Source organism: Prunus dulcis, chromosome 4 (genome assembly GCF_902201215.1).
Source record: "Prunus dulcis chromosome 4, ALMONDv2, whole genome shotgun sequence".
NCBI classification, from domain to species: domain Eukaryota; kingdom Viridiplantae; phylum Streptophyta; class Magnoliopsida; order Rosales; family Rosaceae; genus Prunus; species Prunus dulcis.
Window position 1 is genome coordinate 22,268,516 of NC_047653.1, and position 17,959 is coordinate 22,286,474.

General features: G+C 36.0%; 2 protein-coding genes across 3 annotated transcripts; both read right to left on the reverse strand.

Moving 5' to 3' along the window:
* Positions 1–419: 419 nt before the first annotated feature.
* On the reverse strand, positions 420–5,148 carry LOC117624741 (protein APEM9). Of its 2 annotated transcripts, XM_034356167.1 has the most exons (8): positions 4,905–5,148; positions 4,568–4,643; positions 4,385–4,488; positions 4,129–4,296; positions 3,636–3,713; positions 3,195–3,477; positions 1,917–2,269; positions 420–757 (listed from the first exon to the last, which is right to left on the reverse strand). In XM_034356167.1, the coding sequence occupies exons 2-8, from the start codon at positions 4,616–4,618 to the stop codon at positions 628–630; spliced, it is 1,167 nt and encodes a 388-aa protein (XP_034212058.1). In that variant the 5' UTR covers positions 4,619–4,643; positions 4,905–5,148; the 3' UTR covers positions 420–627. The 2 variants fall into 2 exon arrangements, with proteins under 2 accessions (XP_034212058.1, XP_034212059.1); XM_034356168.1 differs by lacking the exon at positions 3,636–3,713.
* A 2,380-nt stretch (positions 5,149–7,528) lies between these two features.
* Positions 7,529–9,121, reverse strand: LOC117625618 (zinc finger MYM-type protein 1-like). Its single transcript, XM_034357150.1, has one exon. The coding sequence runs from the start codon at positions 9,119–9,121 to the stop codon at positions 7,529–7,531; it is 1,593 nt and encodes a 530-aa protein (XP_034213041.1).
* Between the last annotated feature and the right edge of the window lie 8,838 nt (positions 9,122–17,959).

Genomic DNA, 17,959 nt, shown 5'->3' on the forward strand with positions numbered 1-17,959 from the left:
AGATTAAGACGAGAGAGAGAGAGAGAGAGAGAGAGAGAGAGAGAGAGAGAGATTTTTTTTGTTTTTAGTAATGGGGTGTTTTTGAGTTTTTAAAAATGGGCCTACCAAAAGGGTTTTTGTGGTTTTGAACTTAAAATCTGTTTTTGAGTTTATAAAATTGGATCTAAGTAGGAATTATTCTCAGTTTTCAGGATTATCCAAAGCGAAAAGAGTTTATAGCTATCAACAATTCAGACTAATTGTACAACCGGTCATTTGCCTCAACTCAGTAAATGCCATTCGATTTTCTTTCTTTCTTTATGTTGCTGGCTTATGTATAATGTTTCATTAATTGAAAACTGCAATTCATCTTTGAAACGAACTAAAAAAAGAACATTAAATCTACATGTGATGTGACCAATAAAAACCCAACCAAAACAAAACAGCAAAAACATGGTTTACTAATCCAACGTCAGAAGCTATATTGCACTGGTAAAATAGCACAATCACTGCGAATTTGGTGCATACTAATAGCACTCTTACCAGGATTTTTTCATACTTATTGCATTTTCACAGAAGAGAATGTTCTGCTGTTGGCGGTTGGTTGTTATAGCAAAGAATCCTCAATGGAGAATGTCTAAAACTTTATCACTGGCCTGACCTTGTTGCAGCCGCGAGAGGTTGAACAGCAGCTAAAGGATTCACCTGGTATGAAAATGCAAGCTGCCACAAGTCTACCAGAGCATTCTTCATTGATAAAGTTTGTCTCCGAACAATTCTGAATGAAACATAATAATTTAAACATCAAATCAGTAAAGTCTACCAGTGCATTCTCCATTTAGGAAAACCAAAAAACAAAACTGAACAAGTAACATATATATATTCAGTAAACAAGTGACGCATCAGTCATTGATATAATATCATGATGTCACACCAAAACACCATTCCAATTCTACATGGGGGTGTTACGATAAATAAGCATTCAAATCAATCATGCATACGGACATTAGTGTTGTGTGTCTACGTGCACACAATGTGTCCAACAGCCAACTCCTACAAATCCAGACATGCTGAATTGTAATGAGTCTTTTGGATTTATACAATGTAAAATATAACATAGATATCTGTGGTTTGAGCATAAGTTTTCATTGAGAATAATTAATATATATCAAAGCTATTTTGGAATATTAACCTTGTAAAAATTTCTTTGCAAACAATATTAACACCTGAGTAACTCTGCTCTCCTGTTAACATAAATGAAGGTGATTCTCTTCAAGCTTCCAAATGAAGTATTAAGCATGGGTGGACACAAGTGGTGTCCTTTGGAGAACTCAAATTCAAAAAGGTCCTACGAATCAGATATGAACACATTTTCAGTATTATCCTATCAAGTTCAATTCTTTATTCTATATCATGTGAATCATCCATATCCACATGAGACACTGACAGATAGTCTCCGCTTGTTTGTTGTCATCTAAATAATTTCAAACAATTATCCAGCATCATTAACAATTTTGTATGGCTAATGAGGTGTCAATGTGTCATCCAATTCACTAGTCAATTTTGCACAAGGGAAAGAGGGGCAACCAGTTGAGTGCAGATAATCAGCGTTCGTAACTAAAAGAAGTATAGAAGTAACAAGTTAAAGTGACCTTTGTTATTCAAAAAATTACTGAACTGTCCACCCAGGCAGTGACCACAGCATTATCAGAGCAGCGAGAAACATAAAAAGGCTATTGATTAATTTCAGACAACAGGTCCATTACCAAAATAAGGATATTGACTAATTTCATGCAAACATGTTTGTTTTACCATACAGAAGCTAACCCATGTCTAGGCGGCAACTATCTGAGATGATGACTAGAGGGAATGGAACCAATATCAAGACCATGGACATTGAATACATACATGTTGACTATGAAGAGAGAATATCTCACCTCTTTATGCTAGCTTGTTTCCTCCGGAAAACATAATATATGAGCAGAATCAAGAAGCCCAGGACAATCTTTCCATTAGATATTACCACCTGAGCACTTCCAAATTTCAGAGTGATGGTACGGAACCACCAGAAACATGGTTCCAATCTTTTAGATAAATTAAAAACTGCTTGGTTCTTAGCAGTGTCTCCCCTTGGAGGGTATTTGTTTTTTGGATATCCGTCTGGCACAGTTATCTGCTGCAAACATGACGAATGAGCTTCATTGTCGTCCACCAGCAAAGATGAGAAGGTACCTTGTGAGGAATTAGTGGCTTTAACAGAATGCAGTGAGTGTAATCTTCTAAGAAGTACCTAGGAAAACACATGGAAGAAACTGAAGTGGTATCAATTTCTTTTAACCTAAAAATTCGATAAACTGAATATACCATTTTAAATTAAGTTAAATAACGCAACTTAGCAATATGTCAATAATTCAAGAAAAGAAAGAAGTTAAAGGACAGTGTCATATCACATGGGAAGAAAACTTCTTCAATAAGTGAGTAAGCCATACTTGTACTCAATAAGGAGTGCTACTCACCATGCAAAAATGGCAGAGACCTAGTACTCCCATAAATAAATTAATATAAAAAGTGAAAGGTTTTGCATTTATTTGGACGGTTTCCAGTTCTCAAATAATTTAAAACCACATGACCTTTTCACTTTATCGAAAAAGAAATATGCTACTCAATTACCGCATATGAGTACCAGGAAAAATGTGTAAGAATACCGAAATTAAATTTGATGACAGCGTGGGGTTGGACCACTGAGTGTCTTGCGAAATTCAGTGGCGTGGTACAAAGAATAGGATACGCAACATGATTTCAACTTGTTATAAGGAAAAAGCTCATTTTTCAAGCACTAAGTTCAACCAGAAAATGTCTTATGTACTTGTGTGTGTCTAAAGACCCTGTCAGCAGACAGAAAGGCGTTGCCCTTCTAACATTGTAGAGACAGTGTCTTCTGAATCTCAGTCAAACCATATCTAGACAACAGAGTTTCTCTAGCATGAGACTGCTATTTGTGGTACAATACCATATGGGAAACCTCACTCAGAAAGAGAATCTAAACCCCACAACAAGCTTTTGTCTCCAATTTCACAAAGAAAGGCCTTCTAAAAATAAAACAAAAGGCAAAGAAGGGTGAAATTTTTATAGACATAGAGTGAACTTAACCAATAATACCACTTCAATTAATTCTCATGGTACAGAATCAAACATATGAGGAGTAGATTATTTACCTGTCTTCTGTCCTCAGGTAATTTAGCATTCTCGACCCAAGAGCGTGCAAGGTCAACATCATTCAAAATGGTTCCCAGAAGTTTCAGAACATAGACCTCAACAACTTCTAGATACTTATCAACTCCCAAGAGAAAAGGCCCATCACATTTTTCCGTATAATCTGCATTTTCTTCTGTACCAACAAGAACATATTGTTCATCGACAAAAGTCCACCTGCTAAGGAACTCTTCCAGAAATTCTTGAACACCAAGAGAGTGCCCTTCTGATATATAAAAACATATCCTGAAAAACAAATTCAGACAGAAATTTTGAAAACCACAATTTCCAATGATGCTTTTAGAATCAAACAATATGAAATCGATAAACTTTCAAAAGGCATTTTAAATACTTATCAAACAAAGAATCCGAATAAAGATAACTTGAGCAGGAGATAAGAGTACCCAGTGAGAAGAACTTGAACAGGAATAGTAGGAACAAAAGCAAATAATAGTTTGAGCTCGTGCAGAATTTCTGATGTCCTGCATCAACCCAAATTAAGTCACATTCATTATGAAAAAGGATAACTAGGAGAATTTCTTAAAGATAAACAATCAATGAGCAGTTGAAATAGAATAGAATTTTAAAATAACAAAGAATCTGCAGTTGGGTAACAGCCGGATGAATGTATTCCAAAGAACACATTACTTTTGAACTAATATAAAGCCCACTAAATCATTAACTTCCCTGGAAATTTATAAAAATCTCAGCCATAGTAATTTACATCAATTCTGAAGTGATTGCATAATATATAGAAATTACATAAAGGAAAAGACTGAAAAAGAATTTAACATACACAATGAAAGGAGTAAAAATGTGATTTTAGATATTTTCAGCGGTGCAATCAATCAATTCCACAAAGATTGAAGCTACCCTTACAAGAATAGATGGACATACCTTCCAAGTTCTCTTAAGGATTGGACAAGCACCATACCAGCCGATTCCAACATGTCATACAATTCGAAATGGTCTGTGGCTTCAAGGTCTTCACCATGTTTAGAAAGACGCTTCAAAATAGAGGAGGCTGATGACGCTGCCTCCTCATACATTGAGCAAACAAGGTAGCTGAAAATTATCACAATAAACAATTGGAGACAGAATAGGAGATAGTATTGGATTATAAAATGGGTAATGAAATTAAAGCAAAACTGACCTCTCGGAAAGCTCAATTTCTTCCCAGATTGCAGGATCGGAGCTTTTGGAACTCATCTCCATTTCACAGTCTTTCTCTGACTTGCCTTGTGAACCGGATTCTACCTGTTGAAATTGAATCAAATGGAGCATTGAATATACCAAATATTAACTTTTGCATGACAACACGTTGCTCAATGCGTACCTCGGTTGAAGACGAGCAATTGCTCTGACTCTCACTCGCCTCAGTCTTCATTCTCAATCGCACGGAAACCTAGTCCCTGGACAGAGCTGGAAAATCAGAGATTCCGTGGAGAAATGTGGAAGTTTGAGGAATGCCACTTGAAATTTTAAGCTATGTACATGATTACTGAGTGAATATTAATAAATTCTATAATCAGGGCCCCCAAAAAAAAAAAAAAAAAACTAATGAACATCCCTTTGCATATAATCGATTTTCCTGTAATCATAAGTTTCTCAATAGTGTAAAATAAGCAAATGAATGAATAAAAGCACAGAAGAGGGAAAAAGAGAAGAAGTACCTGATAGAGCTGGAGAAGGTTGCGAATTCTGTCCTAGTGTTGGAGGTTTCTGCAGACTTTATCGAGGCCGTTATGCATACAAATTAAAACCTTCTATTCTATTGCGCATTTCCTTCTGATGCTCAAATCGAACTCACAAACAGGAGTGGAGGGAAGGGAACCCAACATTGAATTTGAGGGGAAAGAAGAAACTGAGGTAGAAGAACGTGCAGAGAGAAAGGGAAAGGAGATAACTGTTTTGTGAGAAATCTCTTTTTCGGTCAAGAAACTGAATTTATTTTACCCTCCATTAATAAATGGAAAATTGGATGTTTTTACAAATCATAGATTTACTTTTAAAAAAATTATGGTGACATTTTGCTCTTTTTTTTTTTTTTTTTTTTTTAAGGTGACAAGTTAAATCTTAAAAGTTCAGGTGACATCGCTATAATTTTTTTTTAATTTTATCTTTTAAATATTTTTACTTCTATGTAATGATTTCTTACATTGTTACTCTCATTTTATTAAATTACTAGCCCCTTGAGAGTCTTAATTGATTTTTTTAAAAGAAAAAGAAGAAAACCAATTGTAAATGATTTGGCTTTGATGACAGCTTGTAAGCAACAATTGTACACAAGGAGGGATAGTAAATGAGATATTTTGCTTGATATAGAGCAAGAACTGAGATCTCTCCTTCTTCTCCTCTCCCATCTTGAGAGTTGTTAGCTCATCCTTGCTCGAAATTAGATCTGACAATATTGTACATGACCTGTTAACAAGACATGAATTCGCAAAAAAAATTAGTATTCAGGTTCGGGTATCGTGTCGTGCTGATATCCTATTGACTCGTTAGCCACACGTTAAGCTAACGAGTCATGTCTTATAGTATCAATTCGTGAATATCCATTAACCCATTAAGCTCAGGGGCATTTTTGTAAATTTATATCTTTCTTCTTTTTTCTTATTTTTCTCATTCTCTTTCTTCTCTTTCATCTCTTCCTCCCCTATTCCCCCGACTCTCCCACTATCTTTCTCTCAATAAGTTTCTTGTCTTTTCATTATTTTTCTCAAAAACTAAACATAGCTCTCTCTCTCTCTCTCTCTCTCTCTCTCTCTCTCTCTCTGTGCCACCCTCTTCCTCCTCCTCCTTAAGCGAACCCTCTCTCTCACTGGTTGTTGATTTTTTTTTCTTTCAATTTTTTCTTTTTTTGGGTTGCCGATTTGCTTATATCATGTAACTCTAATTGTGATTTATTGGTTTTAATTTATTATGTTTTGTGAAATTTTAGTTCTATGGATCCGGGGTTGGTATTTTGTGAAGTTGAGAGGGTGATGTGATTAATGAGTGTTTTTTCAGTTTTTAAAAGGAGCTTGAATTGATATATTCATAGTTCGATTCCCTTGGGTTAAGCCCAGGAGAGGTATGTTGGGTCATTAATGGAGGTTTATGGATTGGAGAAGGAGGAGAAAAAGAGGAAGATGGGCGTTGTGCAGTGGTTCTGGACATGGTTTTTTTTTTCTTTTTTCAATTTTTTTAATTCTTAAAGTGTGAAACGGGTCATGTCATGTGATTCTGAATTGTAACGGGTGGTGTTCATGTTTGACATTTTCCACCTGTTTTCTTATTGTGTCATGTCGTGTTAACCCATTAAAAAAAGCTGGTTTATACGAACTCGATACGAACACTACAAACGTGACACGAATGCTAGGCCTACTTGAAATGGGTGTTTTTCCCTTGAGCTATGTCTCATATTTGGGGCTTCTTGCCTCTTATTTTGATTTCTTTCCTTTTTGTCTTTTTTCCCTTCTTTTATGCCCAATCCTACAAAACCTGAATATGTACTATCTCCCTTTCCTTTCTCCCCCCACCCACCATTCCTCTTCACCCTCCACTTCTCATATCCACAATCCCATCATCCCCCCTATATTTTGATGTAGTCCACTGCTTGTCTACAATTGGTCCTCGACGGTTCTCAATCATGCCTCCGCTCCTCAGTTCCACGGCTGCCGCTCTCGTTGCTTTTCCTCGATGGGGATGCGATTACAGTGCAGTTTGCACTACTTTCTTGGACTATGAGCACTTCTTTGCCAATGGCTTGCTCACCCCTATTTTTTGTTCGAATCTTTGCTACATCTTGGTACTGGTTACCAGTGGCGGATCTAGGAATTTTCCTTGCAGGGGTCAACGTTTAGAAGGCAAAAAAATTCTATACAAAATAGAACCCAAAAAAATGAAACGATAATATTAAAATTCTTAATTAATAAAAAAAAACACATTACAATTGTCCACGACGAGTTTTCATACTATGAAAACGTTGCATTATAGAGTCATTATCAATACAAATAAACACATCTTTCTCAATGTAAACAAGTAAGCTATCACTCAACCATTAATCTCCCATTCGATTGCGAAGTGGACCTTTCACAATATTCATAGCAGAAAATGCTCTCTCCACAAAAGTTGTTGCAACCGGTAAAGTTAAAGCTAATGTGATAAGCAAATAAACATAATTAAATGTTCTATGCAAGCCTTTCTCCACCATTTTTCTTGCAAGGCTACCAATGCCCTTCAATTGAGAAAAATCGCTCCTCGTACGCATATGATGAATATAAATCCCAAGTTGATCTTTAAGTGCCAAGAGGTCTCAGGGAGTAAAATCTTGAGGATAAAATTCAGCAAAATGAAGTAGCTTTCGTTTGTCAAAAGCTATGAATGAACAATCCGGGCTCAAACATGCCAAACAAAGAAGTAACTCAGTATTTACCTCACTGAAACGATGATTTAATTCCTCAAGTTGCCACTCAATGATTTGAATAAAGATATCCACACGATAATGATGGAGATGTGTTATTCTAGGAGCTCTCCGATGTGATCTCCATTGAGCTACATATGCATCATCCATGTTTGGAACCTCAATATCATGTTTGCCACAAAAGGAAGATACTTGATCAAGCAAGGCTTCAAATGCATTCTCTCTCATGTGTTGTAGTTGGTTCTTGCAAACTTTGTCTAAAGTCATTGCATCTAATATCTTGGTCTTTTTTTCTAATGCTTGTGACAAGTCATTTGTGGCTCCCAATATAGATCTTATGAAAAATAGGTGAAATACAAACTCAAAAGATTGTATTTCTCTCAATGACCTATTTGCTTCACCTAGATTATCAGTGGAGCCATCCTCAATAATAAATTTGAGCACTTTCACCACAGATTTAAACATGGAAATGATACTAAGTAATGTACCATAATGTGAGTTCCAACGTGTATCACCAGGACGCTTGAGACAAGTTTCTTGATTTAAGCCTCGCCCTGTTGGAAAAGTATCTTTTTCTAGAGCTTCCGTAACATCCTTTTGTAGTTGATCTCTAAGAATGTCACGACGCTTGCACGATGCTCCAACAATATTAACCAAGCTATTGCAAGATGTGAAGAAAGTGGCAATATCAGCATTTCCCTTTGTCACGGCCACAAGAGCTAATTGAAGTTGATGTGCAAAACAATGAATATAATAGGCACAAGGATTTTCTCTCAAAATCTGTGTTTTAAGACCATTGAACTCACCCTTCATATTACTAGCTCCATCATATCCTTGTCCTCTTAGCATGGAAATGCTCAATTCCTCTCTTGCAAACAATATGTCAATAGCCTCCTTGAGTGAGTTTGATGTAGTATCCCTAACATGTTGAATGCCCACAAACCTCTCAATTACATCCCCACTTTTGTCCACATAACGAAACACCACCGCCATCTGTTCTTTTACTGACACATCACGTGATTCATCAACTAATAAAGAGAAGAATGCACCATCCATATCCTTGATGATTTTCTTAATAGTTTCAGTGGCACAAGCATTCACAAGATCTTTTTGAATTGTTGGAGCTATTAACTTGAGATTCCCGGGAGCATTTTCTAACACAACGGCCTTCACTTTCTCATCATGATCAGCAAGAAACTGTAAGAGCTCTAAATAATTCCCCTTGTTGCTTGAAGTGTCACTCTCATCATGCCCACGAAAAAGAAGACCTTGCCTCAATAAAAATCTCACACAATCAAGAGAAGCTGTCAAGCAAATACGATAATCAATACGAGCTTGCTCTGATTGCTTTATCAAAGCTGTTCGGATGTGTTGCTTTTGATTCATAAGATCCACACAATATTGTCTAGATTGATTATGAACACTTCCAACAGGTCCAACATGTTGCCTAATTTTATCTTTCTTCTTCCAATTCCTAAAACCCATCTCTGTGAAGGCGTCGCTACACCCTTGACCAATTCTGAAATTGGATTTTTGAAGAGATAACAATATTTATATATATATATACATTACACGTGGCGTCGTTTGATTGGCCAAAAAATAGTTTCATGTGAGACATGTTGTAGCGTATCCCTCAAAATTTTTTTTTCTTTTCCGTAACCCTCTCGCACGCGACTGAGTCTCTTCATTTCAGTTTTCATTCCTTCTTCTATTTTGGCCTAATCGGCTGTGCGTGTGGCTGCTGCACCTGCACCTCTGTTTCTAGACCTCACCTCAAATCTTCAATCCAGCACTCAGAAATTTTGACGACAGCATCTGTGCCGCTTCTTCATCGATCTCAGGATCTGTCGTTAGCCAGGTATCATCCCTTCTCTCTCTCTCTCTCTCTCTCTCTCTCTCTCTCTTCTGACTGTGTATTCCTAAAAGAGCCACCACAACCACCTCCATTGCCGAAGGTAAATTCTCTCCTCTGTGTAGTCTAGGGTTTTTTTTTTTTTTTTTTTTTTTTTTTTTTTTTGCTTTGAAATTTATACCTATATCAGAATGGTATATGCTATGAAGTTGAGAATATATTATTGCATTTTTTTTTGAACGATTATTCCATTCAATAATCTGTCTGTGCTGCTCAATATGTCTATGCTATGTGTTTTTTTGACAGAGTAAGGAAGAATAGATGATAGATCAATAGAGAAAAAGATAAAGAATTTACATATGTTAGAAGAATATATCAATTTGTCCATGCTCTGTCTTTTTCTGACAGAGTAATTTGTCTTTTTTTGACAGAGTAATCTGTCTATGCTCTGTAATTTTTTTTTTTTGAATGATTTATGGTTACATAAGTTTTAAATTGTGTGGCTTTTGAGACTGTTTTGATTTGAGCATGAAAGAAATTTGGTTTGAATTTTAGGGTTTTTGTAGAGCAGTGGGTATTTGGTTTGAAATTGGTTTGAATTTATGAAAGGAATGAAGCTTGTTTGTAACCTAACCCCAGTTTTGTTTTCATTCACAGTTGTTTTGCATTTCTGCTGCTGTGAGCTTTGAAAGTATCGGAAATTTTGCTTAAATGGAGGTAAATTGCTTCTAACCCTATTTTTGTTTTGTTTTGAGTTAATATGTTTGTATTCTGTAATCTATAATCTATAATCTGTTTTATTGATTCTGTGTGTGTTTTAAATCTGTTTTGACTTTGTTTAAATCTGTTTTTTTGGATAATACATATGTTGTAATCTGTTTATGGATATGAAAGTCTGTTTTCACAGTTTAAATCTGTTTTTTTGGATAATATATATGTTTTAATCCATTTATGGATAGGAAAGTAATATTTAGGAGTGATTAAATCTGTTAATTGGATTGTATCTGTTTTAGTCTGTTTATGGATAGGAATACTCTGTTTTGACTGTGTTTAAATCTGGTTTTTGGATAGAATATATGTTTTAATCTGTTTATGGATAGGAAAATTCTGTTTTGACTCTTTTTAAATCTGGTTCTTGGATAGGAATACTCTGTTTTGACTGTGTTTAAATCTGGTTTTTGGATTGAATATATGTTTTAATCTGTTTATGGATAGGAAAGTTCTATTTAGGAGTGATTAAATCTGTTAATTGGATTGTATCTGTTTTAGTCTGTTTATGGATAGGAATACTCTGTTTTGACTGTGTTTAAATCTGGTTTTTGGATAGAATATATGTTTTAATCTGTTTATGGATAGGAAAAATTTGTTTTGACTCTGTTTAAATCTGGTTCTTGGATAGGATATATGTTTAGGGAGTTGTATGGATAGGAAAATCTGTTTTGACAGTTTACATGTGTTTTTTATATTATAAGATGTATGTTTTAATCTGTTTATGGATAGGAAAACTTTGTTTGACTGTGTTTAAATATATTTTTAATTTGTTTATGAATAAGAACTAGCTTCTATTGAGGCTCATTTGCCTGGGAATGATGATTCTATACCATGTAGTGATGCTGTTGTACCTCCAACAACGTCACAAAATCCAACACCATCACCATTAGAACCTAGTACCGGGAAAAGGAAACCTTGTAAGAAGGAGAGTGATGTGTGGGAACACTTTGGAACGTATGATTTGGTATTGGATTTGAAAGGGGTAGATGGGACTAAAAGAAAAGAAGTTGAAAAAAGGGCTAAGTGCAAGTATTGTAGTGCTACTTATGCTAGTGATACCAAGAAAAATGGGACTAGCAACATGTGGAAGCATCTAAACAAACAATGCTTGTTTTATCCTTATAGGCACAAGGATAAGAACACACGGACGCTCGCATTTGATGCATCCAAGGGTAATGCTCTTGTTTCTAGGAATTTTAACAAAGATGATTGTTTGGATGCTTGTATTAGGATGGTGGTTTGAGATGAGCTACCTTTTAGCTTTGTGGAGGGTGAAGGATTTAAGGAATTTTGTAGTGTTGCATGCCCACAATTTAATCCACCCTCTCGTAGAACTCTTGGAAGAAGATTTCTAGAAATGTACACAAAAATGAAGGAGAAGTTGAAAGTTGACCTTCGTTCACATAGAATATGTCTTACAACCGATACTTGGACATCAGTTCAAAATGTGAATTACATGGTGTTGACTGCCCACTTTGTGGATTCCGACTATAAAATGCACAAAAGGATCCTAAATTTTTGTGTAATTGATAGTCATAAGTGGGAGAGCATTGGGAAATTGCTTGAAAATTGTTTGATTGATTGGGGACATGAGAAGATACTCACAATTACTGCAGATAATGCAGCTGCCAATACTAAGGCAATTGAATATGTGAGGAAGAAAATAAATGGGTGGAAAGATTCGAATAGTGTGTTAGGAGGAGTTCACATGCATATGAGGTGTAGTGCTCATATAATCAACTTGATAGTTAAGGAGGGTTTGAAGAGATTAGAAAGCTCAATTGTGGCAATCCGTAATGCGGTCAAGTTTGTGAGGTCCTCACCTTCTCGGTTGAGTTACTTCAAAATGTGTGTTGAGACGGAAAAAATAGAGTGCAAGGGGTTGGTGGTGATGGATGTGCCCACTAGGTGGAACTCCACTTATTTGATGCTTGATGCGGCATTGAAATTTCGAAAAGCTTTTGATAGAATGGGGGATGATCCCGATTCTTCCTACTTAATGTACTTCAAGGAAGAGGAAGGAGATGATGAGAGAATTGAAGGCATTGAAGGAAGTGGGAAAGGGAAGGGAAAGTCTAAGACTAATAAGAGGGTGGGTCCACCTAGTGATGAAGATTGGGAAAAAGCCGTGACATTTGTGATGTTTTTGAAGACCTATGATGTTACTTTGAAAATTTCAGCTTCTTTGCATCCAACATCACACTCAACCTTCCATGACTTGCTTGCCATAGATGGGGAGATTCGGGAGTTGTATAGATATGATGTTACAATTCCTATTGAAGAACGGACAACCATGGATACTCTTTTAAATGATATGGCAGCATCAATGAAGAAGAAATATGATAAATATTGGGGTGAACTTCATAAAGTGAACCCATTCTTGATGATAGGAGTTGTGATTGATCCCCGATTCAAGCTTCGCAATTTGAAGCACATCTTTGAAGAAATATTTGAAAATGATCCTACTTGTGATAGATTGGTGGCTCAAAAGACAAATGAGGTGAAACAACTTCTTATGAATATGTATGAAGTGTATAAGCCTAGTAGTAACAATATGGGTGCTACTAGTACTACCAATGAGAGTGGTGGTAGTACTAACAATGAAACCGACTCTTCTTTGGTTTTTGGAGGTCGTAAACGAAAAACCATGATGGAAAAGTGGAAAAAAATTCAACAAGAGAGTGAGAATGTGGTTATAACACATGAAGTGGATAGGTACTTGTTGGATCCACTTGAATCCATTGATGAGGAGTTTGATATACTAGGGTGGTGGAGAATAAATGGGCTCAAGTATCCTACTTTGGCATCAATTGCAAAGGATGTGCTTGCAATCCCTACTTCCACAATAGCTTCGGAGTCTTGTTTTAGCACAAGTGGGAGAGTGATTGACTCGTTTCGAAGCTCATTGTCTCCTAGGATGGTTGAGGCTTTGATTTGCTCTCAAAATTAGATAAGGTCCGAAGATATATCTTCATTGCAATATGTGCCAAGCATTGAGGAGATGGAGTTCTATGAATCAATTGAAATGGGTAATATTTTCATTTCTATAAGTATATTTGAATCCGATTATTTTCTTATTTTTATGTGTTCTAACTCAAATTGGTTTGATTTATTTTATTATATTTTGTAGAAATGGGGAGTAAAACATCCACTACAAATTTGAATAAGACTCTCCCTTCTTAGTGTGATGAAGATATGTTGGAAGATATTTTTCTTGCATCCTATTTTAATTATGATTTGTTGATGGTGAAACTTTGTGTTAATTCTTTTAAGTGTTGTGTAGGTTGCTTTTTAAGGTTTTGGAAGAATGGATGAAGCAGATTTTTTGCAAGGATGTTATCTTTATGTGTATTTTTGTGATGGGTTGTAATCTTTAATTTCATAAGTTTAATTTGGATTGCTTACTTTATTTGTGTATTATTTTTTTGCCATGGTTTGTAAGAGATTATATTTCCTTTCCTTGCTTGGTTGGTTGAATGTGTGAATGTGAGATTCATTTAGTTGTTTAGAAACTTAGATTGGAATGATGGATTTTTATAGGTTGAATTTGCATAATTTCAGGTTTTGAAAGAAAAGCCATTTAAAAAGTGATTTGGGCTTGTTCATGAAAATGGAAAAATTGGGCTCAAGCCCAAACTGATCACACTCAGAACCGACCCGAGAATCGAAGCCCATTTACAGTTTGGCCCAATTTCGGGTTTTGCCCTCGACCCGACCCGACCCGAGAACCGGTCTTGCCTTCGGTTTGGCCCGCGGGTCGGCCAAAAATTGACCTGACCCGAACCGTGCCCAAGCCTAGATATGCTCTTCGAACTTCGTCTCAAATGTTAGGATCATAATCTAACATTTGAGATCTAAGTCCAGGGTATGCAGGAAGATTATTCATAAAATCTTGCAACTCACTTTCTTTTGAACTACCCACATCTCTTGAAATATCCACATCTCTTAAATAACCACATCTCTTGAGTCCGAACTACCCACATTATCCGAACTAGAAGTGGTTGACGAGAACTTTCTCTTAAAGTATCGTTCCATAACTTTATATGCAAAAAACATACCAACTAATTAATAATCTAAATTGCCAAGATTTTTTTTAACTAACCAAAATAATCAAAAACTTCTAACAAATACAATCCACAACAACAAAAATGTGCAATAATCTTTATTAATCAATTAAAGCATAATAAAAGATTATAAATTAGGAAAACATAATTTCAATTTGAGAGATAAAATCTATCATATTAAAAAATTCAAACTAATTAAATCATACAAACTAACATATAATTAATTAAACACTCTAATTCATTCAAACTAATCACCATATTAATCAATCTCATCATCAAAGCATGAAAATATTATGAAATAGGATAACATACTTTCAATTTTGAGAGCAAATTTCAAATCTAATTGAATTAATTGAATTTGGGGTTTACTGCCGCCACTTGATGAGGAGAACGCCGGCGTCGGAGGATGATTCACATGGAGAGGCCTTCGGATTGAGTGAAAGTTGAGTAGAATTAGGGATTGGGGTTGGGGATTTAGGGTTTGAATGAGAGGAATGAGTGAAAAACCCATTCCCCAATCTGTTTTATCGATCTGCTGGGTTGCTGTGGGTTTTTTTATTTTTTTTCACCAGAGCCAAAATGTCGTCGTTTTGGCCAAGTTCTAAAAATAAAAAATAAAAACTCACTTAAATTGAACGACGTCATTTTGATGTCAGGAACCCAAAAAAAAAGAAGAAAAAAAAAGAAAAAGAGAAGCGTTGGCCTTGCGCACGCGCGCGCTGCGCAGCTCTGGGCTATGGCTGCTCCCTCTTTGGGGCATCTCATCAAACACATTCTGGGCATTTCCAGGGGTCAAGTTCTTCAGCTCCTATGGAGGATTCCAGGCTTTTGAGGGTCAATTGACCCCCTTGCCCCTATGTGGATCTGCCACTGCTAGTTACTCCTTGGTGGTGGTGATGGATCTGCAATGGGGAGCTATTGTTGGTACACTTGGTGGTGCGGATGTACATGTTTTCCTCATCTAGGTTTGTTTATTTGGGCGTTAACTTGGTTAATTTTATGTTTTGTATCTTTATGTTGGGCTTCTCTACTTTTGTTGTTGGTGATGGGCTTCATTTAGTTTTGGGTTCTATTTTTTGTAATGCTTCTCTCTCTCTCTCTTAATGAATAGAGTTACCTTGACATAAAAAATGTTTCTTCATTTTGTAGCAAGCATATTATTGACATTCTCAACATAGATGATGTCTTATTCAATTTTATGCAAAATATTTTTTTGACTGAGAGCTAGCACTTGAAGACCAACTTGGGACTTCTATTTGCTAATGCATGAAATTTGTACAACCAATTAGAGTGAAGTCGGCCTCAATCAACTCTCCTTTAAGAGCGTTCCTAGGCTAACTTGGGGTGTTTGAAGTTGTGTGTTGATCTTACTTGGAGTGGCCAAGTAAGGATAAGATTTCAGCCATAAATTCCTGCAAGAAAACAAGAAATTTTATAAACCAGAATTCCAATTATACTTTTACCAATCTTTTTTGTGCATGAAGGCTATACTGCAATAATGTGAATAAGGGATTTTGTGGCTCAAACTCAAAGCTGCTTTGAGCTGATATCTATAAAGAGAATATATTAGTGTCCCTTTTACTATTATAAATCATGGCAATAGGTAATCGTGTAATTCTTGTTGCAGGTAATGGATGAGCTTGAACAGTTGTTGGATGATTATTATGATATCATTGACCTTTGCTTGTCAAGAAAGTTGGCTGCTCCATCTTCACCAGTTTGTGGGTGACTTTACTTGAAGTATAACATTGGTGTACTTCTTCTTCGTCTTATTTTATTGGAGCTATATACTAATTGGCCAGTAATACCTCTGCAGGCTTATTTTATGCAGATTGATGGCACCTTGAACAAATTGTTAATTACTAATTGTTTAACTTCTCAATTTTGGTCATTGGCTTGATTGTGACCCTCCCCTGGCCTATAAATTTTGGGAACCCTTGCTTTTGCTGATCAAGGTGTGTATCTGGTGTGAGATTTTATTCTAAATATTTTTCATTAGTTTTATGCTTGAATAAATATTATTCACCTTTTTTTATGTTCATATGATTATTTGTTGATCTAATCTAGTCTGCAAGAACAAGTTCTTCAACTAGTATTTGTAAAATTGGAAGTTTCACAATGCTTGCAGTCCTATTTTACCAAATTTGTTTATGTATTGTAGGGAATTTGGTTTCCATGTTCCTTTACACGAAATGTAACTAACCAACTTTCTAGACCATGCTTGACAAGGATTTTGGAGTGTAATTATACTATGATAGTACAATTTCCCTTAATTTCCATTTGGATACAATGAATATGTTGATCTTTCTAACATGTATGACACAATTTTATTTATTTTTTTAATAATGAAAACTCTCTATTTTGGGCTATCTTATCTATGGTTGGAAGGGAAGAAAATAGTTATACTTATTATGAAGCTTGAATTTATGGATGGATTGTACTGTTATAAGGTGATTCTGAAAATAATATTAAAAAAATAAAATTTAATATTACAACGTGCAAAGAGTGTTGAAATGTAAAACAACAACACGCGCATGAGCGTTGTTAAAGTGTTTTTTTCTTGTAGTGATGAGACCCGCACTAAGTTCTCCTTGGAACTCATGACAAACCCTGTGCCTATCCAACACCAGGCAGATGTTGGGCCCAAACTACCAACTTACCCTTCTTAAGATGAAACTGAAGAAAAATAAAACCGCCTTAGGGTTAGACTCCTACCAGAAAATTGGCAGAGTCTCCCCTAAAAAAAGCTCAGCCCAACAATACCACCTACAGAAGCACAATTTAAAACCCAAACGTTCAGCATACACAAGACAAGTCCACAAACTGAAACAAGTAATCCGAATGGCTCCGGCCTCACAACAATTCATGGCTATATCAGAGCATATCTAGTTAAGTTAAGTTTACAACAAAGATAAACTACAACGATAAAAAAAGAACATCCTACACGAGGAAAATTGGGAGAGTAGTAGAAGAAGAGATGCCCTCAAGTGGTGGTCCGGTACTTGTCGACTGTCTAGGGGGCACAAAATAGTAAAGTTGTGAGTGGGCAAATATAAATGTTATTAAACATAATATGAACATACTAACCCCACCGTTTAAAAACCATTTGAAAACCATTCAAACTTCCAATATATATATATATATATATTCGTACAGGAAGACGAGATTCTATATATACATAACTCATGTGAAGAGATAAGTCAACAATGAACATTAAAACTAAAATTTAATCATCCCGAGATAAATCATCAAATTCAATATAAAACATCTCAAAGCTAAAAATATTTTCCACCTAGGTATACCCCATAAAATCCACCAATTCCAGTAGTAACTTCAATTCCTTGTACTACATATGTGGAACTATCCACTCTACATGTGTGGCACACCCTTGCAGAATCGGGGGGACACGAGGTCAGCTAGAGACCCAAATCCTAGCAGAATCAGAGGACACAAGATCTGACAGGACCCAACCCAATTTCCACTTTGGAATTCGAGCCAAGTCCCGTGCGTGTCCGACACCTGGCGAATGTCGGGCACAAAGGACCTTTTTACCCTTCTTGCTTCAATTCTTCTTTAAAATTCCCTTAGACTTCTGCCGAAAATTCGGCAGAGTCTCCCCTGTATTTTGACCATTCC